The 27,796-nt window shown below is 35.6% G+C and overlaps 2 protein-coding genes across 10 annotated transcripts; one reads left to right on the top strand and one right to left on the bottom strand.

The window, feature by feature from the left end:
• The first annotated feature begins 1,148 nt into the window (after window positions 1-1,148).
• Window positions 1,149-17,495, top strand: LOC131056553 (uncharacterized). Of its 8 annotated transcripts, none has more exons than XM_059221270.1 (11): window positions 1,162-1,540; window positions 1,664-1,715; window positions 2,066-2,128; window positions 9,880-9,993; window positions 10,077-10,166; window positions 10,253-10,489; window positions 11,489-11,593; window positions 11,702-12,838; window positions 12,981-13,148; window positions 16,217-16,388; window positions 16,857-17,495. In XM_059221270.1, the coding sequence occupies exons 4-8, from the start codon at window positions 9,889-9,891 to the stop codon at window positions 11,951-11,953; spliced, it is 789 nt and encodes a 262-aa protein (XP_059077253.1). In that variant the 5' UTR covers window positions 1,162-1,540; window positions 1,664-1,715; window positions 2,066-2,128; window positions 9,880-9,888; the 3' UTR covers window positions 11,954-12,838; window positions 12,981-13,148; window positions 16,217-16,388; window positions 16,857-17,495. The 8 variants fall into 8 exon arrangements, with proteins under 8 accessions (XP_057846847.2, XP_057846846.2, XP_057846845.2 ...); XM_059221269.1 differs by having other exon boundaries at window positions 1,163-1,540; window positions 11,489-11,614; window positions 13,000-13,148; XM_059221267.1 differs by having other exon boundaries at window positions 1,163-1,540; window positions 11,489-11,614.
• LOC131056556 (cysteine-rich receptor-like protein kinase 26) lies at window positions 2,463-8,846 on the bottom strand. 2 transcript variants are annotated; one of them, XR_009372547.1, is made up of 5 exons: window positions 7,813-8,846; window positions 3,289-3,432; window positions 3,081-3,199; window positions 2,777-2,987; window positions 2,463-2,691 (listed from the first exon to the last, which is right to left on the bottom strand). XR_009372547.1 is itself a non-coding variant. In XM_057990869.2 (4 exons), the coding sequence occupies exons 1-4, from the start codon at window positions 8,717-8,719 to the stop codon at window positions 2,859-2,861; spliced, it is 1,299 nt and encodes a 432-aa protein (XP_057846852.1). In that variant the 5' UTR covers window positions 8,720-8,846; the 3' UTR covers window positions 2,463-2,858. The 2 variants fall into 2 exon arrangements, 1 of the variants encoding a protein (XP_057846852.1); XM_057990869.2 differs by having other exon boundaries at window positions 2,463-2,987.
• Window positions 17,496-27,796: the final 10,301 nt, after the last annotated feature.

Here is a 27,796-nt window from a genome sequence, read left to right as displayed (position 1 = left end):
TTGGTCTAATCAAAATTAGGGTGTAGCTATTTTAAAAGCTGATACAAAGAATTAGCTCAGTCCAACAAAGAAAGTCGCCATAGTTTGTCAATGCTGCTGCCTATGAAAGAATTAAGCATAGAAGGAAGAAAGGTTGCACCAACATCTAGAAGCCTCACAAAAGACAGAATCGCTACTCTCTCGAGCTATCAAATCAAAGCAGGCCAGGGAAGAAAGTCTCTATGTCCAAGGAAAGAAATTTCATAAGATTTGTAAAGAAGTTGTTGTCTGCAACAGAGCTTTTTGTCACCAAAATCAAATTGCAGTTTGAAAGACTGTCGTTGTCAGCAGAGAAGAGATCACCTGGGGAAATAGAGATTGCCAAAGTAAGAAGAGATCGCACTGATTTGGGGAAATAGAGATTGCTCATCAAATGTGACGCCAATCTTCATAAGAGGAGATTGAAGTTAATAGGGATTTGCAGTCCACCAAGAAGAATTCGGGGTTTAAAAACCAAAAAAGTTGTTCAAAAGAAGAGTAGATCTGGCCAGTAAGAAAAACGGTCAATGAGATCAGAATATTATCAGTTTTCAAGATGAAGGTTCACTTTCATTTCTGAAAACGGAGGAATTCTGCAATTCAGTTAAGATAGATTTGCATGAAAAAGATCACGGATCTTGCAGAAGACGCAAAAAGTATTCTATGCTACCGATATGCAATGATATGATGAATCTAAATCCAAGTTTTAGAAAAGGCTTGAAGCAGTTAGAAGCAAACAATTTGCAATCCAAACAGAGATTGGCACACAATGCATCATAGTAGGAGAAAAGGCCATTGAAGTCTGAAGAGGTCTTTTTTTTTTTAACACAATTAGAGGTCGAAATTAAGGGTGAAAATGTTGGCACTGTAATTTCTGTCCGCTTCGTATAATTTGCATGAGAACTACATGCACAATTCTGTAGTCTCGCAGAATTAAAAAATATTTCCTTTTTTAAAATTAAAGTTTTTCATGAATAGCATTTCAGTTCCTTATATGAACCAAATTTTCATGTATTGCCTCTGTAAACACTACTACATGATAGGGACGTTTAAGAAACTAATTAAAGACGAAACTTTAATTTCGTCTTAAACACACATTTTATATTTAATTTATATTTTTAGTTATTTAAATGTCTTAGCTTAAGACAATATAAAATAAAGTTAATCATTTCTTCGTGTCTCTTTTATGCCGCCGAATTTTTTTCCCTCTTCACTCGTCTCCCTCTTCTCTGCTTCCGCGGCGGCATTGGAACCCCTCTTCATGCAATCGTCTGCGGCCTCTTCTCTGCCGTCGGGTTTTTAACCCTCTTCACTCGTCTCTCTCTTCTCTTCTTCCGCGGCGGCATCGGCATGAAAATTCCATTGGCGGGAATGATGGTCGTCGTCTCATACTTATCGCATGAGTTCCTCAATCTTCCTCAATCTTCTTGGCTTGGCCAAGCCCTCCAACTCTTCGTTCAAGTGGAGATTGAGAACAGAATTCGTGGACGGGCTCACATCCTTGCGTTGAAAGGGCGATTATGTAATGAGTATTTACAACTTCCCTTTCAATATTTTTTCCTACGATTGCCCTAATTTGTGTGGAAGGTGCATCGAACAGCATTTTGGTTGAATGCCTGACCTTTTTTTGGCCTTTTTTTCACAGATTTTTGCTAACCCAACAGTTCAATGATGGAAAATTTGCAGTATTCGTCAAGGTATTTGCTTCCTGTATTTATTTTTTATGTAAACTTTTGCTCGAGCCTAGAAAATTTGTGTCGTGCCTAATCATTGGAACCCTCTGTCAAATTTATGACTTTTGGGATTATCTTTTGTCGGCATTCTATTTTATTTTTCGCCTAGGTACCATTTTCTCTGTTTTCTGCTAAAATGTTTTACATCATCAGGCTTGGGCAAACTGTGGCTACTTACTCATTTTCTTTTTAACTTGGTCATAGAAGAAATGATTTTTCATAGGAATGGTCATTATTGATGACTAGAGTATTATTAAATGCTATGTACAGTTAAAAAAATATCAGACCTAAACAATGTTGTCTGCTATGTACAGTTACTAAATCTATGGTTAAGAAGAGCGGTTGATCATGGACCTACAGAGCCGTTGGGGTAACAGGTTGGAATCAAACTCTCTACTCTTCTAAATATTTTTCTATTATCACTGATTATTACAATCTAAATAAACTTCATCAATTTGGTTTTACAGATTAGAAATATATTTACTTTCTTGTCAGAATTTCTTAATGGGTATTGACTATAAACTTTCATTAGTAATTAGCATAGTCAATTAGATATGCATGTAGCCACTGCATGCATCAAAACAATCGTTTTTTAAATGTTTATGTTCATGATATCGCACTTGTAGTCAATTAAAATACAGCTCATGATGATATGTTTACAGTTTAATTGACTAACAAACAGAAAAGGTAGAAAAACGTTCTTACTAGGTTCCTGCAAATCTTGATTGTATTTCAGTTTCATTATCAGAAAAAAGTCTGGCTAAGCCGAAGTCGGCTATCTTAGGATTCAGTTTCTCATCAAGCAAAATGTTGCCTGCTTTGATGTCTCTGTGAATTATTCGACGCTGCGAATCCTCGTGAAGGTATAGAAGGCCGCGAGCGAGTCCAATAATGATATTAAACCGCTTTTGCCAATCAAGCGTTCTGCGCTTTACTGGGTCTGTTTTTGTTTCCATTTTAAACAAAAATGTAAGTCACAGAGTAAATTTAACACTTGTTATTTTGGTAACAAAGAAATGACTCACCGAAGAGGAAGGTGTCAAGACTTTTGTTGGGCATATACTCATATACAAGCATCCTTTCGGTTTCCCCGCTGCAACATCCAAGCTAATTCACAAGGTTTCTGTGTTGAATATTTGCCACCAGTTCCACTTCATTCATAAATTCTCTTTTTCCCTGTGCAGATCTTGCAGACAGCTTTTTCACTGCTATCTCCTTGTCGTCGCTAGTCGTTCCCTTAGAATTTGAACAAGCCCACATATGTATAAGAAAAATCTTAATTGAAATATCATTGGTATCCAACATAGTACAGTCTACAATAATTCATACCTTATAAACTGCGCCAAAGCCTCCCTCTCCAAGCTTATTGTTATCACTAAAATCCTGTGTTGCTTCGATCAAAGTTTCTAAGCTGAAGGCAATTTGCTCTTTCGTAAATAGCCACCTTTCTGGGCATCTCCATATATCAGAGTTGTGATAAACTAGTTATTACACAGAAAAAATTACAAAACAATAGCAAGTAAATCTAAAGTAGCACCTTCATTATGCTTCACAAGGGTCGCTGGATTCATGGAAACTGCAGGTTTAAGTTTTCTCAACATTGTAAGTGAACAGGCAACGAAGATTAAAATCACGCCTATTGTGATCCCTAATATCATCGGTAACCTTTTTGATGACTTCTCTGAAAGGCACCATTTAAATTATCATTGAAAAAAGACTCTGTAAAATATCTACTAATATAAATCAAACAAGGAACAATTCAAAAAATTAGAAAATTAATCCTGGTGTTACAAATCAGCTTTTGCTTGCATAAGAAAATTTAATGTGTAGTTACATAAGTTTATGTTTTAAGTATAGGTTTATAATAAAAAGATGGCCTGCTACAGTGTCAGTTATTCATTTTAAAGAAGATAATTGAGAGAGAATTTTCATGATAAAAAAGGATAAGTTACTTCTTTTATTTTCCTAAATGATGTGGCATACAAATTCATATGCACACAAGTTGGGATTGAGTGTTGGACTCACTTGACTAATGCATATAATTGCCAATTCAAATGTATGGAAGGGTTTACTCTAACGTCTTTCTGATGTATAAGGTATATAATGCTAATATATATAGTTGACAATAACAAATGATAACCATGTCTATGCTAATAAGTCTAACACAATGTGTGGTATGTGTGGACAAGATATTGCAAAGTATCAAACCCATGCGGTGCAGATTAAATGAGATGCAGAATATGTATGGTATCAAATATCAAACTTATCTGGAGCCAATTCTTATCACACAAGGTCTACTAGTTGTCAGATATATGGCAACATAACATGTGAATGTTGATGTGTCGTCTATTGTACATATACGGTTCAATGTAGAGATGCAAAGTAGAGCATATTCTAACACACAATAGAGGCACATATGCATAGCAAGTTCTTATAATAATGTGATACATGATGATTATAAAAGTTAAATATTGAGGTAGTTATAAAGGCTTGTGCTCAAATAACTCCCAATTGTCAAATGCATAACTTAGAAGGTTGTTGCTTGTGTTGTTTTATGTGAAGTAGCAATGGTGGATATGCCTACATGTAAAAGGAAAATACACATTGGGTGCAATTGCATGTTAAGCTTGTTTGCACATAATTCAACAACATTTGCAAAATAAGTGATTTTCTTAACGATTTGATTCACAAAGTTGTGTTCAGATCATACGCTCTTTCTTGAAAAGTGATTAGAAAGCCTAATGCTTGATCTATCTCTTTTTATTGCCATATTGTTACAATATTCTAAAGAATGGGAGTGGGTCACCTAATATACCTCTCTTTCTTGTCATAAATAGTGCATTAATGAGCCACAACTAATTTCATTTGTTCTTATCACTCATGGTAGTTAACAAAATAAACACGAAAAATGATTTGGGCACTGACAAGCCATAAGATAAATAGTCTAACATAACAATCAATATTATAAACACTATTTGTGTGCCCATTAAATCTACAAGTCCAATTGTTAGTTCTAAAATAAAAAATTAATTATTTAAAAAAATTGAAGAGATCGAAGTCCTTTTCGGCATCCCAATATATCTTTTATTTTTTTATGAATATATTTATTTAACTATGCATCAATTGAAAGAAAATAATACAGTATTCACAAAAAATGGGATGGTGATAAAAGAAACACCTACGAGTCTTAGCATACCGGCATATCCTTAACATATAACCAAAAAGTACAGACCAAGCCCAACAGAAATTAAGCAACTAATGCAACTCCTAGTAGAAGGGGAGCAATATCATCTAGCTTCCCCCAAGCATTAGCGAGGGTGGAGTCATCAATTGGCCCCCAATTAGTAAGTACATTATCTTTAACATTCTTCCCTAGGGGTGGTTGAGTGTGGTTTGGGGTGATGGTGAATGGAACACTTGGAATTTTACTAGTGTTTATCTAGCCAGTGTCCTGTTGAGGAGAAGGTGGACACAAGGGCTTAGAGAATTCTCCACAATAGAAAAGTCCCTAAGATTTTGAGGTACCGGACCATGAGAGAAAGACCCATGGTCACCATGAATGTCCCATTCGGTAAAGTGGCTATGTCCACACCTATGCCCACATCAAAAGGTGGAGTCAATAGGGACCTACGAATTAATGCAAGGGGCATTTTCCTAGTGGTTTAGTAGCTCTTGGAGATGAGCAACTTGAAGTGCAATTTTACTAGCTTGTACCTCAATTTGCATAAGCACATTAGAGAATATCATAATTTTAGAATACACAACTTTAGAATATAATGAAAATCTTTTTTCAGTAAAAATGCATTTAAATAAAATAACATTTCTATCTTTTACATATGCTGAACAAAATTTCCATCTTGAAAATTTGTCATATTTGAATAAGCTTCACAAATAGAAAATACTAATCTCTAAGCAAAATCATGTGCCACAAGAAGGAATTGAGCTTGAAGGGCCTTAAAAAGTCACGGAGCAATTCTAGGCTTCTCGAGCATGTGGGAAGAATTAAAAAAACAAGCTTGAACTACTCAAATTAGCCATAAAATGTACAATTTGGAGTGGGAATGCCCATGTGGGTGAGGCGGATATCCATAGGAAGGCACTTTGCAAAGATGCTTGAGCAACTCAATTTAGTTATAAAATGGACAATTGGAGTGGAAATGCCCATGTGGATGAGGCGAATACCCATAGGAAGGCACGAAGCAAAGTGATCCAATTTTGGCTAAGAATAGCATCCCAGACTCCTTTGAACTCTTTTTGGCCAAACCCTGTGAGAGAATTGTAACTACCAGCGAAAATTAAGTTGGTCCTTGACCATAAGCAGATGAGGTGAGAGCCAAGAGTACCCCTTAGCAGCAGGTTTGTGACTCCAAAAGGCAGTGTCTGGATACCCATTCCAATCTTTCTACCAGAGTTTGACACAACGCACTCCCAATTTGTGTAATGAGAGTACGGAAATCAAATCCAGAACCATCTGGTGTGTCTTGTCTTGATTGGAGATTCGATAATTCTATTTGGAATCTGTCTACGGAAGGAAATCAATGGTGGTCGGATGAATGAGATCCGACAGGGTTCTGATTGGACTCTTTTAAAGAATCTGAAAGTTTTGGTCCAAGGTGAGAGATCACCAAATGGATTAATGATTAATGGACAAACCATCGTTAAAATCATCTACATCCTAACACAGCTAGTGTTTGAGTGCCCTGGATTATGCAGATCAAATTTCTTTTTGTCTTATCAGAGAAAAGAAATTTGCAGCTTTCTCAAACTTCAACAAAAGTCCAAATTGAACAATTTCTAAATAACAGCTATCATGAATTAACACAGGAACTGGCTACCAAAATCTGCCAAACATTCTTAAACCAGACATAAGCTCTTACCTCTCGTATACATAATGAAATTGAGAATTTCACACCCCTATTCTACCTCTATATCTCAGACATTTACAAAATTAGGACATCACACTGAAATTCCCTGTTTTTCCCTAAAACAATGAAATCTCAAACCACCTGGAGTCTTTTTCCTATTCCAGCGCAGCTTCAACTAGTCACTTCTATGTTCTTGTTTTATTCCCTATGCTTCCTCATCTTATTTTAGATGCTTCAAATTTGATAAACCCCTCTCTTACTTATGCGCCCCTGTTCCTATCTTGTTACTATGCAGCCCTTGTTTTTTTTGTTTTCAGGCCGCTTTTTCCTTCTAGTTCTCTGTGCAATTTTATCATTATTAAACTGAAAAAGAATGCACTTCCTGTTTCCAGCGAATTGCATTCCTTTGTCTGTTCCTTTATTTCTTGCTTTTTAACGGGCCTATAATTACATCACCTCCTATGCGCATCTCTATCTCTACCCTGCGCCAACCCCATCTTTCAGCTGCCTCGCTATCTAGCATATGCTTTTCTTTAATTTGTTTGAAGTCGATGCGCTAGAGTTCGCAAAACTTTAGTAAAATCAGAAGGAGAAAGCCAAAATTTCAGGTTATTTACAAACTATTTCGAAATTGAGATTTGATCAAATCAGGATGCCCTGCATTATTCATGGTAAGGGGAGTGCTTCCAGGCTGCATAACCATGAGAGAAGCCAGAACAAATGCAATAATGAATAAGAATTGAGAGCCCTAATTATCCATTTGCACGCAAGGCCATACCATAAATTAATCTCAGGGAGCCAAAGTTTAGAAGGGTTGGTGCGAATTGAAGTTTCTTCTCAATTTTTGCTAGCACAGTAAGCCACAGCTTAGAAGGGAAGGGCTGGCGTGAAAGGCAAAAGATATCTCAAGAAAGCAAAAGACTTCTCCATGATCAATCCATTTTTAGTGTGAAAGGCAAAAGGTATGTCAAGAAAACAAAAGACTTTTCCATAATCAATCCATTTCCACTAGAATGAGACAAGCAAAATGGGTTTAAGTAAAAAAGACATCAGCTTGTGAGTAGTCATTTTGCTAAGAAGAGGACAAAATCAATCAAGCCCTCAAGTGTCTTGACATCCCAATCTACCTTACAACTATATATTAAAGAAAATAATTGATTGCTGAAAACATAGATTTGGTGGCCAGAGATACTAACTTGATTTTGCCTGTGAAGGTGGATTAGCACGACCCGGTGGACTGGGTGTTGATGTTGGTGAAGTTGTGGGAGCCTCGGGGTCAGAAATTTTGTGTACATGATATCCCACCATACAACATTCTGACGTAACTTGAGCTGATTCTTTTGAAGAACAGCAGCTCTCCAATAATTGCTCTGCTTCGAGCAAACAAGAACTACAATCCATCTTGGATAAATCACTCGAGCACCTAACTAGACCGATGACCTCATCCGAATTTGAGTATTTGGCTGGTTCTGTCATAATGAAATCCTTGTATGGAGGGTGGTTAGCTAGATCAAACGACATACTGGAGAGAAGACTAGAGGTCGTGGATTTGAAACTCTGTATATTGCCTGAGAAATCCGTAGAGTTATTTATTATAGAAAAACTAGCATCTGGCTTCCTAGAGTCAACAAAAGGGTATATCTCGTATCTCACTGTGCAGCTTCCTGACATAGCCTGAGCTCCTTGCCTTGAAGAACAGCAATACTCAAATTCTTGCCTTGCTTGAAACAAATAGGATCTGCAATCCTGGACGGATAAATCTCTCCAGCACTGAACTAAGCCGTATGTATTATCCGAGGTTGAATAGTTGGCCGATCCAACCGCAAATAAGTTATTCTCAGGGATGTAAGCTTTAGCAGACAAATTGAAAAGAAGACCAGAGGTCGTGGACTTAAAATCTTGTATATTATTTGTCACACTCTTCATGTTCTCAAGGATAACAAAGTTGGTATCCAATGTTGAAATGAAATTGGAGTTGTTGTAGCACAAGAAGCAGTTATCTATCCACACTCGCCCACCTATGTCGTTGGCGCAAAGTTCTTGAATAATCCTATTTGCCTCCATTGAACAATTTGAGCATTTCGCTGCTGATATATAACCCATACACTGTAGTAGGCCATAAACTTTATTGGGAGATTGGCCATGGGAGGAGGTGTTAAACCCAGAACTTTGAGGTGCATTAAGAGACAAATCACTGATAACTCGATCCAAGTTTGTGGAGTATGCACTCCCCTCTAAGGGTAAAATATTTTAATATTCAAAATACCTTGTATCATATGCCACTAAACAAGTTACCTGTGTGAATAGAGACAACTTGAGCATTAAATGGTCTACCATTAAGCATCTGTCCTCACTCCCCTGGCAAGCTCAGCTCTTTCCTGGGAATGAATAATCTCTTCCTATGGACTATATTGTCCTGGCTTCCCAAATATATAGCCAAATCTCACATGACATTGTGCTGATAAAAGTAGAGAGCCAGAGGCATTTCCATAAGAGATTGTTGCTTGGCTTCTACTAATTCAGACACAATATCAACTCAATGTTTTAGAAAAGAAAATGATAGCAAGAAATTTAATATGTTATAAGAAGGATAGAAAAATACCCTGAGCTATTGACAAAATTCAAAAGATTTTTTGTTGCAAGTTCCCACAACATCATAAAGGCATCTTGCCTCTCCAGCTTTCAAATTCTTTGACTGTTATTGTTTTATCTTCATTTCTGACTGCTACTGTAGCTATTCTTCTCACTTCACACTATCAAAAGCCCCTGACTTTGTCTTTGTTTCTCTAGAATTGTGTGTGACTTTGACTTACTAAAAAGGCTTATGATTATCATATGGTCTGTTTTTTACATGCCTTTATGAAGGTCTCAGGTTTGCATTCTAAATGATTGGCATATTATTCCTTCGAAGCCCGTTTGATCTAGATTGCTTAGAGAGTATTGTGAATGCTCAGTATCTTGACACTTACTGTTATGAATACTATCCTTTAAGTGTCATTCCAAACACCATTCTTTGAGTTTCTTAGAAAGATACAAAGTAAGGATGCTATGTGATTTTTATGGCTACTAATCTGTCCTTAATATTGTTGTTGACTGAGATTTGGTCTGGAATAAATCCTTATGCCTTGTGATATCATAATCTTTTTCTGTATTTTCAAATTTTGTAGAGTATGCAAAACTTTTGCTAGTGACCATGGGTACTCTACGCGTACGATCTCTAATCAATATTTTCTTATTTTTATGTCATTATGTTCCTTTTTAAGAATGTGGGCATGGGTGCGACCGATTCTTCTATGGGGGATCCTTTGATCTTAAATTCTTTGATGGATATGTTAAAAAATGGACAAGGGCAACAAATTACTATGATGGTGCATGAGGTATGCTTGAAATTTGTCTTTTATATGCTAAATTATCTTATTTTCCCTATTATATTATGTTAATTTGTGTTTGTGGAATGCAGGCCATCTCGAAAGTAGCTCCATCTTGTGTAAATCTTGTTGGCATGAAGGATCTAGCTGTGCCCTCCAATACATCTACTATTATGGAAGAGGTAACATTCAATCATATGTTTGTGTGGGTTTGATTACGTTATTGTCACCTATTATACCATTCTAATATTGTGTTTGTGCCTTATAGGATGTCTCAAGGATTACTCCAACAAACACTGATGTTCCTAATGTGGGTTCAGTTAGAGTTCTCCCACCAACATCCGAACAAGTTTCCTTGAGGAGTCTCATAGATTCCCAATCAAGAATACTAAGGCTCCTACCAGATACTCCTGAAAATATTCCAATCAGACAAGAAATAAGTGAACAAATTCAGTTATGGGAAAGGGCATTATTGGAGAGTGTAGGGCCTACCTCAGATGAACAGGTAAAATTAATTATATATTTTCATTTTCACAATTTTACAATTAATGACTTTTAATTGTGTTTTCCTTTCTTTAAACACTGTGATTAGAACTATAAATACTGTCAAGCAGTCTTTCTCTTTACTGTCTGACCTTCATTCTTGTTGATTACTGCAACTTGAACAGTGATGTCTCCAATACTGTCTTGGATCATCTTCATACTACTAGCTTGCTTAGAAATAGTTTCATATTTTGGTTGGGTTTCTGATAATTTCACAATCTCACTGTAAATATAGGAAATAAATGACAAAGTGGTTGATGCACCTATAAGAGCATCTACCTCAACCCAGAGGACTACAACAATATCCTCAGTGACTACAAAAGGAACGCAAGAAGTTACAATCTTGCTAACCTCAGAAGGAAATGTCTTGAAGGATGAAGTGGGGTTAAAATTCTTTCACTTTATTTTTCATCTTGCTGAACAATTATTCGGAAATACCATTCAAATAGATTGGAGGAAGCAATCCGATGCTAAGAAAGACGAACTCTTTAAAGATGTCATAACAGCATTTGGAAATCCTGGTTTCAATAAAGAAATTATTGTAGATATTGCACGAAAATACATGCACTCTAAACGAGACAATTTAAGGTCAAAGCTAACAAAAGACTTGAGATATCCACATCCAGCTTGGATCACAGACCAAGTGACATGGGAAGAACTTATGAAAGATGCCAAATTTAAGAGGAAGGTCTAGAATAATCCAAACTATAGGTCATCTGCACGAGGAGGATTGAAAAGACGCCTTCGAGATACAACAAAAGCAACCCAAGCTAGGGTGTCAAGTATTGGATCCCATAAATTAGGATCTGGTGGGTACAATAGCATTCGTGGTGGTTTGGTGAGTGAATATTACCATCTGCTGTATTTTATATTTCATACAAAAAGTCATGAAAAACTTGTGAGTTAATTGTATCTTATGATTCTTTATACCTTATAAATTTGGTTATGTTTGTTTATGTAGGTTCACCATTTTCAAAAGGAAGCTTCAGAGGAGGACCTAAAATATGCTTTATTACATGGTTCCCAAGGCTTACGACAACATATGCTAGATCGAGGGGAGAAATTAGTGAGTGGTCACGAATCTGAGGTAAGTTCTTTATAATATTATATGACATGCAATAATTTAAGTAGAGGTTTTAAGTTATTTAAATAAGTTAAATTGTGTCGTGTATAGGAAGCCCAACAATCAAAGTCATCAGGTAGTGAGCATGAAGAGGAGCTAGAGGATCATGATGAATTGTTTGTTGCACACAATGATTCGACTGTCATTCCTGAAACTCGAGAGGAAACCATCCTTGAATTTCAGCAAGTGGGAGACAACAATAATGAGGAGGGTGTTCAATGTGATGAACAATCCACACCCACAATCAGAAAAGTGCCTCGTAGAAAGAGGACAAAAAGCAAGAGGATGGATAGAAACAAATGAAAACAAGACATATTTGCTTCCTATCATTGTTCAGATTTCATTACTATTATAAACCTAATTTATATAGCATCATATTTGTTTAATGAATACTTGTGAATTTTTTCACTTTTACAAATGGGTTTCTGATTTCACTTTTGTTTTCTATTGAACAGTACATTATTCCCAAATACGGTTGAGAATAAAGTTTGGTATTTTTTTGGTATCTCCCTCAAGTCATATTTAAGTGCTTCAGAGTTCTAATCTGACTGTTAAATTGAGTTTTTTGTGGATCAACAAAGACTAAACTTCATGACTAAGTCAAATTTAGGACTTAGTATTATGTTTGGTTGGTGTTATTATCTTTGGCTACATCTATTCTGTAAAAAGAATTATCAAGATTTATAATCTTCTGAAAAAGGACAGTTCCTTAAATATTTTCTAGTTGTAAGTTTTTTGTGAGCAATTATCAAGATTTCTAAGCTTCTAAAAAGGTATGGTTCTTTAAATAGAACCCCATGGCTATGTATCAAGATTTCTATGTATCTAATGATGGATACACAATGCAAGATGGAACACCATGGATAGGCAACAACCCTCAAGACCATCCTGGGATGATTCAGGTTCTGGATTATTACACTCTGTCAATACCTAATGAGAATGTTGATTGTTAGTAATTCATGCATTCTTGAATGTATTTTCTTTTTTTTTTTTTAATCACGTTTGTCAGCATTTTGCAAAGGCCACAGGTTATCAATTTCTTGTTTTTGTTTTTCATTTCAGGTATTCCTAGGTCATATTAGGGCACTTGACATTGTTGGAAATGAACTACCCTGCTTAGTTTATGTATCTCATGAAAAGAGGCCTGGTTTCCAACACCACAAGAGAGCTGGTGCAATGAAGGCATTGGTATATTCCTTTCGCAGTATGCAAGTTTATTTTTTTATAATATTGTTATAAAATATATCTGCTTGTGTATCTTATTATTAACAACAATGATCATTTATATTTGGGGAATTCAGATTTGTGTTTCTGTTGTCTTCACCGATAGGACACTGCAATTTGATTAGGGTTTTAACAGTGGATGGCACCGACCACATAGCTACAGTCTCTGTTTCCACCCTTCATGCCAAGCACATTGCAAAACTGGTTTTCCAGGCCGGGTTTAGAGATTTCAAAAACTTTTTATTCCAGTACAACAACATCAGCATAGCCCCAGGTAAGTACCCAACTCTAGCACTAGATTTTTGTATTCTTCAGCTAATTTCTTCTGTCATTTTAGAGAAATTTCTTCTTTGGTAGGGTTCTGTAGTATTTTTCCATTTCATTAGGCTTTCTTTCTAGAGATTTTCGTTCATGCTTTGTGTGATTTTCCTACCGTCTTTGAAGAGGAAAGATTAGCAAAGATGAAAACTTTGACCAAAGTTAACGAGGGATACTTTAGGGTCATTTACCAGTAAAATTTCCCTATAGAATGCAAGTTTGGGAGACTTGCGAGGTGCTCGATCTATAATGACATTTTAGCCATGTTGAAGAGGGTCACAATAGAAGGTTAAATGCCTTATCTTCACTCACTCAGCTCAGGAGCATTCTCTTGTAGAAGTTGGATGTACCCACTATTTTATAACAAATTAAAGTAATACAAAAATTAGACAAACTATCTCTAAGCTTATGTGAAGGTTTTGGAAATATTTCCACATTCAGCAACACCAACCTACAAGAATTTAACCTTGACCACTGCAGTGATTTGGAGGAATGGCCCACAGACATCTGTCGTATGCCCTCTGCTCAGATATGGTCTATTACCAACTTCCATCTGGTTGAAAAGTTACCATATGATCTGGGCAATCTGAGGTCTCTAAGAATTTTGAGATTATCAGCATTACCAGCGCTGAAAGAACTTTCGACATCAATTGGAAAACTTGGGCTGCTGGAATTTTTAGACATTTCACTATGTGAGGGCTTGAAAGAACTTCCAGATGAGATAGGTCAACTCAAGCAATTTATTAATGGTTGGCATTACAGTGCTGCATTAATGGCTTTTGCGATCTCAAATGCTAATTCTCTCATATAATACACGTGAAGCTGCATGGAAAAATTCATGTAACTACATCTTCGAACATTGCAGCCTTTCTTTTCATCAAATAAATCTATTTATTACTTTATTTCCTTGCAATCGCTTTCAAAAACTGCGTAAATTTTTATTGGTTTTTTGTTTCCAGCCCGTCGCAGATTTAATCCAATGCTTCGACTTCATCTTTAAGTTTGAATTTTCCAATGCTTCAAAGAATCTACTAGCGATGCGACGATGTGAGTATTCACAAAGTAAAGATTTGTAAGGTCCTACCCCAGGCATTGAGAACATTATTTGAGGCTGAAGGCATGTCAGGCAAAATTTGGTTACATGGAAAGTAGAATAATTTAAAACTTTTAGAAAGAAATGTTCCTTGTTCATCTTGAGACTTCCCGTGCCCTTCCCAATCTTTATTCTTATTCGAGCGTAACTAATTAAACATTAACCCAGCAACCACAATTCACGTGTGTGTGACTGCATTGACTTAATTACAGACTTAAATTGTGATCAATCTGTTCGACTTTATTACATACCCTGTTTTGTTCCAGCAACCACAATTCATGACTGCATTGACTTTATTACAGACTTCAATTATGATCAATCTGTTCGACTTTATTACATACCCTGTTTTGTTCGGCAACGTCTACCCATCCCCTACGATGCACCGACATCTTATGCATTGACTTAGTTGGCAGCGTAATTTTAGGCCTCTATGAACGAAAATCTCTAGAAAGAAAGCCCAATGAAAGAGAGAAACTTTATAGAAGTTACCAAAGTAAGGCAGTAAACTCAAAAAGTGTGACAAATAACAATTTCATCTCAAAGCCAGATGAAGGCAAAAGGTTAAAGCTAAGAGCACACAAAAGATTCAAGCTAAGGAAGATGCCACATATAGCAAAACACAGAAATAAAATAAGAAAGAATTATACTTTACTCACTTTATCATCTTCCAACACAATCACAAAAAGATTCTCATCCGTGCAAAATGGTAACTCACAGAACTTATCCATGTGTGGCCAACCATCCTTGTGAGAAGGGAAAGGGCAAGGTGGTCTTAAGTCTGACTCCTGGTACAGATACTTGAAGCAGAGGTCTTCTAATTTAGCTTTCCAGCTCCAAATTCCAAGACGGTTGGCTAAGGGAGTAAAAATCTCTAGTGTCTCTTTTGCAATTCCTTGTTGTTTTGGAAGACTCAAAGCACCTAAAGTCCTCATATTATGCAACCTATCTGCCAATTTGATCAATACTACCCTTACATCCATCATTGCAAGAAACATTGTATGAAGAGTGATTTCCGTTCATGAAAATCTATTTGCCTCTACACATAAAATCCCTTTTAATTGTGGCCCAGAATGAGAGGATCACGGACCGTCCTTCCAGAGGTCATGTTAATAAGTCCAATCCAGCTTCTTTTTATTTATTCCTTCATTGCTTTCTCATTGAGTATGTAGGGTAGAGGCGTGACCCCCAGTCAAGTGTTAGAGTCCTTGACTGACTATAGCAGATACTGAAGCAACATTTGAGTTAGTAGCAAAGACGGGTAGCATCGTAGCCAATTCAAAAGCCCATTTGAAAGCGAGTCAACTCTCGTGAAAGATTGGATAACTGGGGTGGGGGGCACCTATAGATAGATAGTCGGCTATCTATCTTCTGCAATTTGAGGTTTTAATAACTGACAAAGATCTGTATATAGATCATTTACTCAAACATAGTGCTAAACAAAGACCTCAAATTGGATTAATTTATTATCATAACAGTTGCAATTGTAACAGTATTCTTTATTGAACTAGATCTATATCAACTGTGTCATTGGAAGCTTCAAGACATCTCGAGCGATCATGGCTGGAGGAACAAAAGACAGATCTGTTGCCATCACAGCTACACTTTCTCACCCTAAACTATTCCCCCTTTTTCTCCCATGGCTCAAATGGTAAAAGTGGGTGATGTCGGTGAGGCTCCTGCCTCCCCTGTAACTTTGTGCCTAAGTCATATTCGGTGAGGTTCATTGTTCCTTAGTTTTATTAGTACCCTATTAGTTCATTCTAAATCTATTGCTTAAGAAGAATGTGCATTGTGAGGAAAAATGTTTGGCATATTTGCTTCAAATTATTGCTTCTGCCCATTAAGTTGTTTTCAAGCATGTCAAAACATTTTGTGGTCTACACCATATTCCTTCTAATTTAAAGTGAACTAATTCAGCGCTATATGTGCAGTCAATCTTTGAGAAATTTGATACAGATCGTAGTGGGAAGATTGATAACATGGAACTTCGCGATGCTCTTCGCCAATTGGGATATGCAGTACCACTGCCAGTTTTACAGCTTTTGCTTACAAAGTATGACAGGACAGGCCAAGACAGCAGAATCGATTATGACAACTTCATGAGTATGTTCTTTTACATTTCAAGTCGCCACTTTGCTCTCTATAACAACTTACCAACTGAACTAGTATTTTAATGATGAAAATGCTTTTTCTGGGTCAAAAGTCAATCCTAGGTGCTATAGTTTTTTTTTAAAATTGGGAATTGTGTTTCACATCTATTAGTCTCTCTATTTTGGTCGCAAGTATATATGTTACTTCTCTAAGACATTTTTATTTTCTATTTTATGTGCAGGTGTGGCGTAATTGTAAAGGTAGAATTGATTAAAAAATACATTATGTTCTAGTTATATAAGGAGACACCCCTTGTTTTACAAACCAAATGAACTGGAGTCGAGGAAATGATAATGAACAGTAGTGACAGTAGTGTGCCAGTAATTTGTAATATTGTTAGATATTCTACTTTAGCCGTTTCTACACCTAGATTGATGTCTATTTCGATATCTGATATATATATGCACTGTCTTACTACAGGGGCTTACTGAAAAGTTCAAGGAGAAAGGCAAAAGGCACACTGGCACAACCACTAGGTTTTCCTGGTTTTGAAATTGCTTGTGAAAGAAACTCTAGTTATGACCCTGAAATCCCCTACCTGACAACACTTACAGGAGAAGTACAAGTTCTAAATATCTCTTATGACCACATTCTGGTTGACACTACTGCCTCGTATGTTTTACCATGCAAGGACATTTATACCAAAGCATTCAACCTTTCTGACGAAGGGCCTTTCAAGATTTCTGGAGCTAGTACTCTAACCTATGCAGAGTTCATGCTCACGGTTTTACCCTTCATTGTTGCTTAGCGAGATTAGTGCTTGAACAGAGTCTTGTTAAAGTGTGTGTTAATTTGATGGAATAAGTCTAAATAAGGCAGAAATATATATGTATGTATGAGTTAGTAGTACTGAAGGATTTGGCTGGTGGCCATAAGGAAACTATTTGTTTCTGTGAAGACACTGCTACCTTCTTCTGTAAAGAACTTTGTGGTAACCTTTTGCTGTGAAGACTCTGCTACCATTTCCTATTTACTGTATCCAATATTCTCTCGAGAAACACCACATCATTATGTAATATACAAAACATTGAAAATAAATATAATTATTATTGTATTTCTTGTTAATAATTTTGTTTTGGTATTTTGTTCAATGTTTTGTAAGAAATTAGATATTGAAAATAATTACGTTGAATCTTCTCTTGCTATTTGGAAACATTGAAGGTTGAAACCTATATAAAAAAATATTTAAAATAAATTGTTTATTTTTTTAATACATTTTGATTGAAAACTACACAATTTATTTTAAAAATAAATTGTTTATTTTTTTTTAATACATTTTTTTATACTGTCTTTCGAGAGACAATAGTTGAGGTCTAAAGACGTATTGTCTCTCGAGAGACCATATGATTTTAATCCCTATTATTCTCTGTAGAGAGACAATATGTCTTTAAATCCCAACTTGTGTCTCTAAAGAGACAAAAGTGAAATCATCTCTACAAAGACAAAAAAAACTTCTGTTTTAAATTGTCTTTATAGAGACAATTTTAAAGACGATAATTTAAGACACTCGGTTAAAGACATTTTTTAAGACGATACTAAACTTTTTTTTTTGTCTCAAGTTGAGACAATTTGATCAAAAAATGTCTTAAATATTGTCTTATAACACCCCTCTGTGTAGTAGTGAAAATGCTATTTTTAGTAGCCTCTCAAACTTGATAAGACTTCTATTAAAAGAGGTAGAGGTAGATGTAATTCATTCTATATCTTTGATCATTTTGACCAATAATCTTTTATATTTACGTGATCAAGAAGTTTTTTTAATTCCATTAATAAATGATTTATTTGTATGTTTGCTATATAGCAATTTCTGTCTATTTTAATTTCTTCATAAAATGGTCCTGGAAATGTTTGAGAGTAGAACCTGAAGCTAAGAATTGTTTCGTAGAAGTGCATTACAAAATTATTTATGAAAAGAATTGAGAGGAAATCACAAATTGTTTTGCACTATTGTAAATCCGCATTGCTGAGACCAGAAGAGGCGGATGTAGGGGATCTCATAGAAAATAGTAGCACACCACCATTATTTGGACACTTTTTCAGAACCTTTGCATATTCTTGAGGAGTTGAGTTAAATTTCAATTTCTTTCTTTCTCGATATGTTTTAGGCTGTTGCAGATACTCACCCACAAAATTAAAGACCCTATTTGATAGCCTACTGCAACTCTTTGTTTTGGATAGACTCCACACTTGTAATCGTTGGCGTCAGTTGTTTAACTGTGACGATTGGAGTGAGATTGGCTGTGTAGTTCGATGTTAATAGCAGAATTACAAAAAGCCAGATTATAGTGACAATTCGTCTCGAATTACTCTTGATCTTCTCCCCTGCAAACATATTTAAAAAATGGAAGGGTATGAATTCCCTGAAAAGAACTTTCTAAGTAGACTCCATTTTGTAGAATGAAAAAAATATAGAAGAATATGTTTGTGACAATGTTTACCTGAGAGAAAATCTTAGTTCTATCATGTTGGTACTTACTGTGAGTGAAAAAGAGGGTCGCCAATGAAAACCTGGAACAAAAGCCAAGAGAAAGGATTTAGATAGATATAGGTACTCATATGATTTCCACTAAAGTTGGCATTTATTTTAGGATAAAGGAGCCATACTACCACTCCTGCAAAGATGAAAATGGCTCTTGCTGCAAATCCCATGTCGGGACTAAATGGGAGAGAAATGCCCATGGATTATTGCCTCGACGAGTGGTAAAATGCACAACCATTACCATGCCAGTTTCTGTAAGGGGATGTGTGAAATCCATCGATTTACTAAAATTGTAGTACCGCCCACCACGACGTCAAATATTTGGACCCACTTATTAGTCAACATTCGATTTTTTATATAAGAGCATCATAAGGTGTAAGTATCTTTCATCAACTCCAAAGATATATAAATCCAAATATATTATATTATATTAATATGTTTCACCTCACAATTGAAAATGTATATTCTGCACCGATCCTCTAATAACATATTCTATCTTTGGAGATTCTAATCAATACAATGGTATATATAATTTTCTTCTATCACTAGGCACAACAAACTGTTCTAGTTTCGTAAAGGAATATATTATAATATAAGATCTTATGACATGAATTTTATTGAGATCCATAGGTCTATCATTATCACATGTATTCTAGAATGATTGTTTTCATGTTTTGCTAAATACATATTTAGTAATGCATTAACTTATCAAGAAAAGTATGTTGTACAACTTACACAAGAAAAAACTATTTTAATTGTCACAAAATAAATATTTTTAGCCACATTTAATATTTAATATTTATTTGGGGCCACTTGTAAAGTTATATGTAATATTGATTAAATATTTTATGTGTTGGGTATACATGAGAAAAATACTTAATGTTGGAAAAACTTAATATTAAAATGTAAAATTTGGTCAATGGTTTTGTGAATTCATGATTGTAGGCACATGGTTTTACCTTACAACTTAGCTATTTTGTGTTAGCTTTAATCTATAAAGCAAGGAACATGTTTTAGTTAGTTTATTGAATGGTTTGTTGATTGATTGAGATTTCATTTATATTGGGCTTTCTTGTCGAGTGCATATGCGAGGCACACAACAGGATGTGTTGTTAGAATCTTGGACACAAGGAGGATGCATTAGAGCATCTCAATGTTTCATAAGTATTCATGGATACCTTTGAAGTATATTGTATTATTTCATTATTGCATAATACATTGAGTGTGAATATATTTGGAGGCTTCTTATTTTACTTCTTGAGGGGAGTCCAACTTGGGGTAGAAAAACTATGGGTAGGTGAAGAGGAAACTAATGACGGGGTGAAGGGGGATTTCTCCTTAGAATCAGTTAGAGATCAATCAAAACTCATGGTTGAAGAGGATTCAGAATCCTCCAAATCCACATCCTCGTCAGAGTCCAGTAACTCAACATCCTTAGAAAGGGGGGTAAGGAGAATTTTCTATTCGGCCCCATGAATAGGGTTGAACTGGGTAGAGACAAGTTTAGTCTTGGACGAGTTTGGCAAATTAGTGTCAAATTTTGAAATAGGGGAACCAAAAATCTCCATCACTAGATTAGAAATCGATGAGGGGCTAGGGGTAACTGAGGGGGTCCCACTAGATGAGGTCAAAGCCAAATGAACATTGTAGAGCCTCGAGATTAAGACTTGGTGGAGGGGTAGAGTATTCTATATCTTATAGAAAGAAGTTGATATATAATCACCCTTTCAGATAGTTGGAACTCAAGAAAAAATTTGAAGGTACCTTGGCATATAATTTTATAAAATATCTTTTATATTATTTGATTTTTCCATTTATAATTAAATGAATAAGGCTTATCTTGTTGAGCAAATGCAACACATTGTAATCTTATTGTTATTTTGAATGAATAGAGAAGATAATGTAATTTTACCATTATTGTATGTTTGTAGTTTGATTATAAATATGGTTAAATGGTTTAATGATTATTTGGTGTATCTTATTATTGTTGGCAATTGACACTCAATTGGTTGGTTTCACTATGTTGTCATTGATGGCAACATCGCAACATGGCAAATTGTTCGAGCTTCATATTTTGGTTGAGTTGTACCGGTAGGCACTTCACCAGCACCGACACCGACAAGTTGGATAGAATTCTTTGGTTACCGACAATGCACGCCGACATGGTTTAGAATCAGGTTATCAGTATTGGAGGCCGACATCTTTTGGATCCGACATCGACAATTATTTTTGATATTCATGTATTCATGTTATCTAGCCAACATGTATATTGATATTGTAATTATCTTTGTAAGCCAACATAAGGCATGATAAATTGTAAAGGGTATATAGGTCAGTTGGTTAGATCATTTTGAAATATGACGAATATTATATGGAATATTAGGAGAATAGGATGATGTTATGTAATGCAAAACATATGAGAGAGATCGTGTATGTGAGGATATTTATGTAAGGGGTATTCTGGTAAAGGGTTTAGGGTTTCAGACTGGAACAAATAGAGCTTAACCGGAACTGTATTTAGGCATAGAAGATGCTATCTTTTCAGTTCATTTGTTTCTCTGGATTGTAATTTGGATTTGTATGTAGTCAGTGAGGCTCCTTTTGTGATTGAGCGGTGTGCTCTAGTCTGTAAGCCTTCCTGCAAGTGTAGACCCCTATATTTTGTAATATCTCTTTATATGGCTAGTGAATAGATATTATGGGTCACAAATCCCACTATGGTTTTTCCTCTTTGAGGTTTCCCACATATAATTCTATGTGTTATGGTATTCGTTTATGTGATTAGCTTATTGGTTGCTTTACTTCTTTCAATTCTATATGTAACGGTATACCGATTGGTGTATGTATGTCTTAATAAGGTTAAAATTGATCATTCCGGTAGAATAATGATTCACCCCCCTCTTAGTGTTCTTGGATCCCAACAATTGGTATCAGAGCCTTGTGCCTCAGAGGAAGTTTAACAGCTTGAGGAAGATCCTAAATCTGGAATCCATAGATATGGGTTTGCAAAAGCAACTTGACATGGCACTTGAAGATTATGATGTTGAAAGGATGAAAAACTTGAAGGTACAAAATGAATTGAATTCTGCTCAAGAATTCATTCTTGTCCTATAGGAGAGGTTGTCATCTATTCAAACTAGGAGGAAGGAACTTTTGCAAAATTAGGATGATGAAGAGAAAGATGCACTTAAGGAACAATGTCAGAAGCCGAGTCAGGAGAACATGGTCATGAGAAACGAAATGTAAGCTATAACTATGAGAATGATTAAGGAGATTGAAGACCAGAAGAAAAAGAAGAAAATCTTGTTGTATCTTTGAGGAATAAATTTTAAGAATGTGGTAGGTTGGTTCATGAGAATAATATGTTGAGAACTAATTTAGTACAATCCCATAGTAATGAACAAGAGCTTGAGACACAAATGATAATTTTAAGAGATGATCTCACTATTGCAAGTGAGTATAAAGAAAAATTCAAGATTAGTTCAACACAACTAGATGAGTTATTGAAGAGACAAAGGTAGAATGGAGATTCCAGTGGACTTGGATTTGAACAAGGACAGAGTTTTGGTACTGCAAATGAAGATCAAAACCATAAGGCACTGGTAAGGCGGTTTAATGCTTATAAATTTAATGGTAGATTCTTTGTTTGTAATAAATTTGGTCACATGGATAGGCAATGTAGAAATAGAACAAATCATAACCATGATTATGCTCCTAGTCAATGTTCTAAATGTAATAAGTATGGTCATAAGATAGAAGATTGCAGAATGAATGTTAAGTGTTATGCATGTGGAAAATTTTGACATATGGCTAATCAGTGCAGGTCAAACAATTATACTAATTTTAGCAAAGGAATTCAAAAGAACAATGTTACATGTTATGCATGTAATGAGGTTGGACATATTGCTAAATTTTGTAGAAGCAGAAATCCACCGGTTGATGATGGAGGATCAAATGAGAAAGGAAAAGAGAAGGTTAATGAAATCTGACAAGATCATACCCAGAGATGGGTCAAAAAGACTGAAGAACAATCAGCAAATGGTATTGCACCGATTACTTATCTTGCAGAGGAGGTTGCTCTTGCACCTGTAGGAATCTCAACCGGTAACTGAGGTAGATGCCTTAGGGGTAGGCAAAATTCATGAAGATACTGCATATGCCCTTGGAAGAGATTTTGAAAGATGTTCCAGACATTGGAGATGCTTATCTGGCATGGAAATGTTTGATCGAGATCTAGTATCTTTCACTGGAAGTCATTGATGCCAATGAAAGATCGGGGTTTTTCGTGGAGGATAAAAGGTCAAATTCACTTCATTTCTGACCACTTTGCATTCAGAGCGATTCAGAGGAAGTCTAAGGAAAATCAGTACGATCGATATCATCTTGAGCGATTTCACCAGCAATTGGAAGACGTCTTTAGGGTCTTTCACCGACATCGATTCACAGGTATTTATCTTCAATCATGGAAGAAGGATTATCATCTCTACCTATCTTTGTTGCAAATCTAACTTTTGTTGAGGTCAAGGACCATCCTAGGCCGATTTTCAAGCGATATCCATATGTCGCTACCCTGAATGATTCGGTTGGCGCTTTTTCCCGTGTCTTGGAAGGAGTCATGTATGTTGAAGATGTAAGAGCATACATTCATTGTCATATTGAGGATTTGGGAATGACTGATATCAAGAACATGTACATGAATGAGTTAGTGGGAGATTCTGGAAAGATTAAACTTGAATACCAGCATATTGTTGATCTAGGGTTTACCAACATTTTGGACATTCTGGAATTCAAAGATGAAATTGTTAGGTATGTTTTGAGTAGAGTGCATGGAGAGTTTATCTGGTTGGATAGACCATATAAGATTACGAAGGAGGCCATTTGGGCAATCACCAGTTTATGGCAGGTTAGACAACGTCTGGAGAAGAAAATTTAAAATGATCAGGTTAACAAGATTATTGGTGCAACATCAGACTGACGATCAATAAAAATCAGCACTATCATCGATACAGACATCAGATTAGTTAGCATGGTCATCAGTTACAAGTTAACTCAATCAAACTGATTGAATTATGTTTCTAGCTCCTACATTTATGCAACTCATAAAATGATGAGGGAGAATGTGAAGTTAGATCTATGTGGTTGGATGTTGGATGAATTATTGATGAACCTAGGAAAGATTAAAGGAGAAAAGAAAGGAACATTTCAATATGGTAACCTAATTGTCTTTTTAATGTTTATTTTCATCAATGAGACTCCCAGTTTTGGGAAGAGAAAATGGGCATTTGATATCCTGGTAGGGACGCAATTAAAACAGTCTATTGCTACATTGGGTAGTTAAAGAGATGACAAAGTATGGGGATACTTTAAAGCATTTCAAAAGGCTATGAATTCTAGGAAAAGGGTTCCAAAGCACATGGTTGAGAAGTACTCAACTGACATATGCTTCATGGTCAAGAAAGATGAAACTTTGATGGAATTTGTAAAATCCTGGAAGATTTGGATTGAGGAAATGGGTTATGAAGTAGATGGACAGATTCTTGATGCTTATGCACAAATGCTAATTGATGCACTGGTAGATAAAACTGTAAAAACCTTTGTCACTGCTAAACATAAGACACAAGAGGTTGAAATTGAGTTCAATTGGAAGAAGAGAGAGTTCAACAAGAAGGTAAGGCAAGTAAGTTTATTGAAAAAGTTTCACATGACATCAAAGCATTGATTGATTCTGTCCCGGAGAAAGGCAGGAAGAGGAAAGAACTAGAAATATTCATTGAACCTATTCCAGCTGAATCTACATCTAATGATGACACACCCTTGGCATGCAAAAGGGTAATAAGGAAGAAAAATGAAAAAACTAAGGTAGAGGTTAAGAAGCAACTGGTTAGGAAAGTTACTATCAGGGTACTGACACATAATAAAGCACCAAAAGAAACACCTTCAGCCCCATCTGGTACTGGAAGAAGGAAGAAGAAGGATGACATTGATGTGTCAATTGAATATGGTAATGTAACTATCATTCCACCAAAAACTTGTGCAAAGTTAGTTGATGAGATTACTAAAGATGGTATGCTAAAGAATGTATAGTTTTATTATGAACATTTATAAAATAATGAACAAAGAGAAGTACAGAAAGTAGTTTTGTTGTATTTGGATATTTATAAGAAAGCCCTGTGAGAAATTGAAGACCAAATACCGACACAGTTGTATGATATGTCAGATGCTAGAAGACTATCATCAATGCAAGAGTACAAGCATATAAAGATTCAAGAGTTGTTATTTGTTTGTGTTTATATTGCTCCAGAGGAGAAGGATAAGACACTTGAAGTTGCAGATAGGAAAATCTTTAACAACAAGCATAGAATAATCAGTTTTATGTTAGGAAGAGTCAATGAGATAATCAAGGAGACCAACAAGGAATGGGTTAAGTTCTTTGAAGAGAACTGTGGCTTTTATACTTTACCAGAATCTAAGATAGATACTGCAGACATCCTAGTTGAAGGGAAGGGTAAAGGTATTATGGGTACTTCACCCTTAATTTGAAAAACATTAAGATAGTGGAAATTAAGCCTCGGTAGATACAAATATACAGAAAAATGATGAGATACCGACAAATACAAAGAGTGTAAAGTTTGATGAGATACCAGCAAATACAAAGAGTGTAAAGGTTGATAATGTACAAGATACTAATGTTGAGGACAATAGTCCTCCAGATACAAATGTACAAGATCATGTTACAGTTCCTAGGGAGGAACCGACAATTACTAAGACTAAACCAAGTGGCGAAGCCATCGATGCAAGTGAGGAAGCTATAAAGGTTAAATCATCAGAGGAGAAGAAATAATAATCCAACAAGGAACTGGTAGTGAGTCCTTCATTGTTGTCAATTGACACCTCACAAGTTGAAAAGAAAAGTATAACCAAGATGAGTTCTACTAAACTCATGATGATGGTTGCATAGAAAATGATGAAGGAAGGATCTATTTCTGGCACTTTCAAATCAGGTTGGGATACATATCTTGAGATTTGGAGAAGACTTATCCAGATATTTTCAAAGACATTCAGCTCTGGTAAGATATTTTTGGGATATTCATTGTACAGTCTTTCATTTTTTGTTCCGTTTTTTTGTTTTTGGTATTGGTTTTGGAATTTTTGATGGAATTGATGTCAAAGGGGGAGTGATATAGATGTGAAAAATAAAAAGGGAGTTCTATACATTAGGGGAGTATTTTGTATTGATGAATATTCAGCTCAGGGGGAGCAGGTTTAGAATGAAACCAACAGTTGGAAACCATGACCATTTTTCACATGAGTGTTGCCATCAATGCCAAAGGGGGAGATTGTTGGAAATTGACACTCAATTGGTTAGTTTCACTATGTTGTCATTGATGGCAACATGGGAAGATGGCAACTTGTTCTGACCTCATATTTTGGTTCAGTTGTGTACCGGCAGACACTTCACAGGCACTTCACTAGCACCGACACTGGTAGGTTGGATAGAATTCTTTGGTTACCAACAATGCAAGCTGACATGGTTTAGAATCAGGTTATCGGTATTGGAGGCCGACATCTTTTGGATCCGGCATCAGCAATTATATTTTATATTCATGTTATCTAGCCGACATGTATATTAACATTGTAATTATCTTTGTAAGCTGACATAAGGCATGATAAATTGTAAAGTGTATATAGGTCAGTTGGTTAGATCATTTTGAAATATGACAAATATGATATGGATTATTAGGAGAATAGGATGATGTTATGTAATGCGAAACATATGAGAGAGATCATGTATGTGAGGATATTTATGTAAGGGGTATTTTGGTAAAGGGTTTAGGGTTTCAGACTGGAATAGACAAAGCTTAATCGAAACTATATTCAAGCATAGAAGATGCTATCTTTGCAGTTCAATAATTTCTTCGGATTGTAGTATGGATTTGTATGTAGTAAGTGAGGCTCCTTTTATGATTGAGTAGTGTGCTCTAGGCTGTAAGTCTTCCTGCAAGTCCAGGCCCCTATATTTTATAATATCTCTTCATATGGCCAGTTATAGATATTGTGGGTCACAAATCCCACCGTGGTTTTTCCTCTTTGAGGTTTTCCACGTATAATTATGTGTGTTATGGTATTCATTTATGTGATTGGATTATTGGTTGTTTTACTTCTTTCAATTGTATATGTACTAGTATAATGGTTGGTGTATGCATGTTTTAATAAAGTTAAAATTGATCATTCCAGTAGAACACTAATTCACCCCCCCTCCCCTCTCAGTGTTCTTGGATCCCAACAATTATCATAACTATATCATTGATAAATATGTGCTTTATTCTACTTGATGTAGCATTTGGTAAGAAATATGAACAAGTAGAGAGAGATAAAAAGGTGACTAAAATTATCTAAATTTATTGAGAAGAGTAGGAAAATCCAAAGAAGTAAAAGAGAATTTGGTGAGAGCATAAGGAATATGTAAATAAACTAGTAGTTAGCATAGAATTTACTACAAGATGAAAGTGAGATAAAAAAAAGTCTTTTTGGTAAGGAAAGACTCCAATGATAAGCCAAGAATGTGAATCCATTTTGGTAGAGAACCTTTACAATTTTGGAAGACTTATGTAAGAATGCACTTAACATTGATCTTTGTACTTTTATGAGGATATATTTAGTTTGAAGTAGTGATCATTTGTTATTAGAAGTCCTTTATGCTAGCTAAAAATGAAGAAAAAGTACAACCTTTGGAAATACTTGGACGTGGATGGATAAACCATATGTTGGAAATATGTGTTAATGTGTTGCTAAGATTATTGGAAGTATTTGTTGATGTCTTACTGTGGTTGTCATTGATGTGAAACTTATTGTCCCAGATTGGTTCGAATTGTCTATGGTG

The sequence above is a fragment of the Cryptomeria japonica genome, chromosome 5 (assembly GCF_030272615.1).
Source record: "Cryptomeria japonica chromosome 5, Sugi_1.0, whole genome shotgun sequence".
Classification (NCBI taxonomy): domain Eukaryota; kingdom Viridiplantae; phylum Streptophyta; class Pinopsida; order Cupressales; family Cupressaceae; genus Cryptomeria; species Cryptomeria japonica.
This window is presented reverse-complemented; position numbering and strand designations above follow the sequence as displayed.